The sequence below is a fragment of the Elephantulus edwardii genome, unplaced genomic scaffold (genome assembly GCF_000299155.1).
Source record: "Elephantulus edwardii isolate Elephantulus edwardi_28Jun2011 unplaced genomic scaffold, EleEdw1.0 scaffold00233, whole genome shotgun sequence".
NCBI classification, from domain to species: Eukaryota; Metazoa; Chordata; class Mammalia; order Macroscelidea; family Macroscelididae; genus Elephantulus; species Elephantulus edwardii.
Window position 1 is genome coordinate 983,824 of NW_006399983.1, and position 1,075 is coordinate 984,898.

General features: G+C 51.5%; 1 protein-coding gene across 1 annotated transcript in view; it reads left to right on the forward strand.

Annotated features, from left to right (window-relative positions):
• Positions 1-859, forward strand: part of ZNF18 (zinc finger protein 18) — a 28,334-nt gene extending 27,475 nt beyond the window's left edge. The window contains exon 7 of the mRNA XM_006898575.1: positions 732-859. Coding sequence (XP_006898637.1) covers positions 732-859 — 128 coding nt within the window. The remainder of the gene's footprint in view (positions 1-731) is intronic.
• Positions 860-1,075: the final 216 nt, after the last annotated feature.

The window sequence follows — 1,075 nt, forward strand, 5'->3', positions numbered from 1 at the left end:
CAGGACAGAGCGGAGTTTAGGGCTGTTGTACATAGGGTCGCTATGAGTCGCAAGCGACTCGATGGCACATAACAACAACAACAACAACAACAACAACAGTGGCAAGCTGAGTTGCTATCCTGAAGGCACCTGGAGGCAATCAGCTTCTCCAAAGTCTCCTCCCTTGTGCTTAGTTGCCTCTGAAAACTCGCCCCGAGGGTTAGCCATGGGTGGGTTTCTACTCTATGGTTCACAACAACAACAATGCAAGTCTTGCTCTTTTCAATTACTTGCTATGCTTTTGAAAATGGATAATGACCAAGGATGACAGAAGAATTAATGCTGATTTGTGATGTTGGAGAAGAGTACTGAATATCCATAGACTGCCAAAAGAATAAACAAATATGTTTTGGACAATTGTGACAAAAGAGCTCCTTTGAAGCAAGAATGGTGCAGCTTCCTCTCACATACTTCAGACATGTTGCTCGGAGTGGGCTAGGCCTTTGGAGGTCGGCATCCTTTCCTCCTTTAGGGGAGGAAAACCTTCAAGAAGATGGATTGAGAAAAAGGCAGTAACAATGTGGCCAACTATGTTGAAGATGGTGAGGATGTCACAGGACAGGGCCAGGTTCAGACAGTTGTAAAGGACATTAAAAATTCACAGTTCACGCCAGGGAAAATAACCCCAAGAACCTGCTATTCCCAACTGACGTGTAGCGTGGTGATGTAATGCATGCGGCCTGCTCTGGCAGCCAATCCGGACCTTGGCCTCATGCCGGCGGCCCCGCCCCGCCCGCTCTGGTCGTGGGGTTTGCTGGGGGTGGGGTTTGAGCCGCTCCCGGACGTGCTTGGCCGCCGCCGTGGCAGTGAGTGGACGTAGACTGTTCTGGCGGCCTAGGTCGGGCTTTCCGCTATCGCATCGCCTGGGGTGGGTCCACGGACGGCAGTGGACCCGGCTGGAGCTCACCCCTGGACGTTTGGGAACTCTGAAGGATACATTTCAGAACGTGGCTCATGTCGAGACTAAGGTGTTGATATTCAGCGAGTGCTGTGAAGTCTGTGATTCTGTGCCTTTGTCCCCCCCCCCCCCAACACC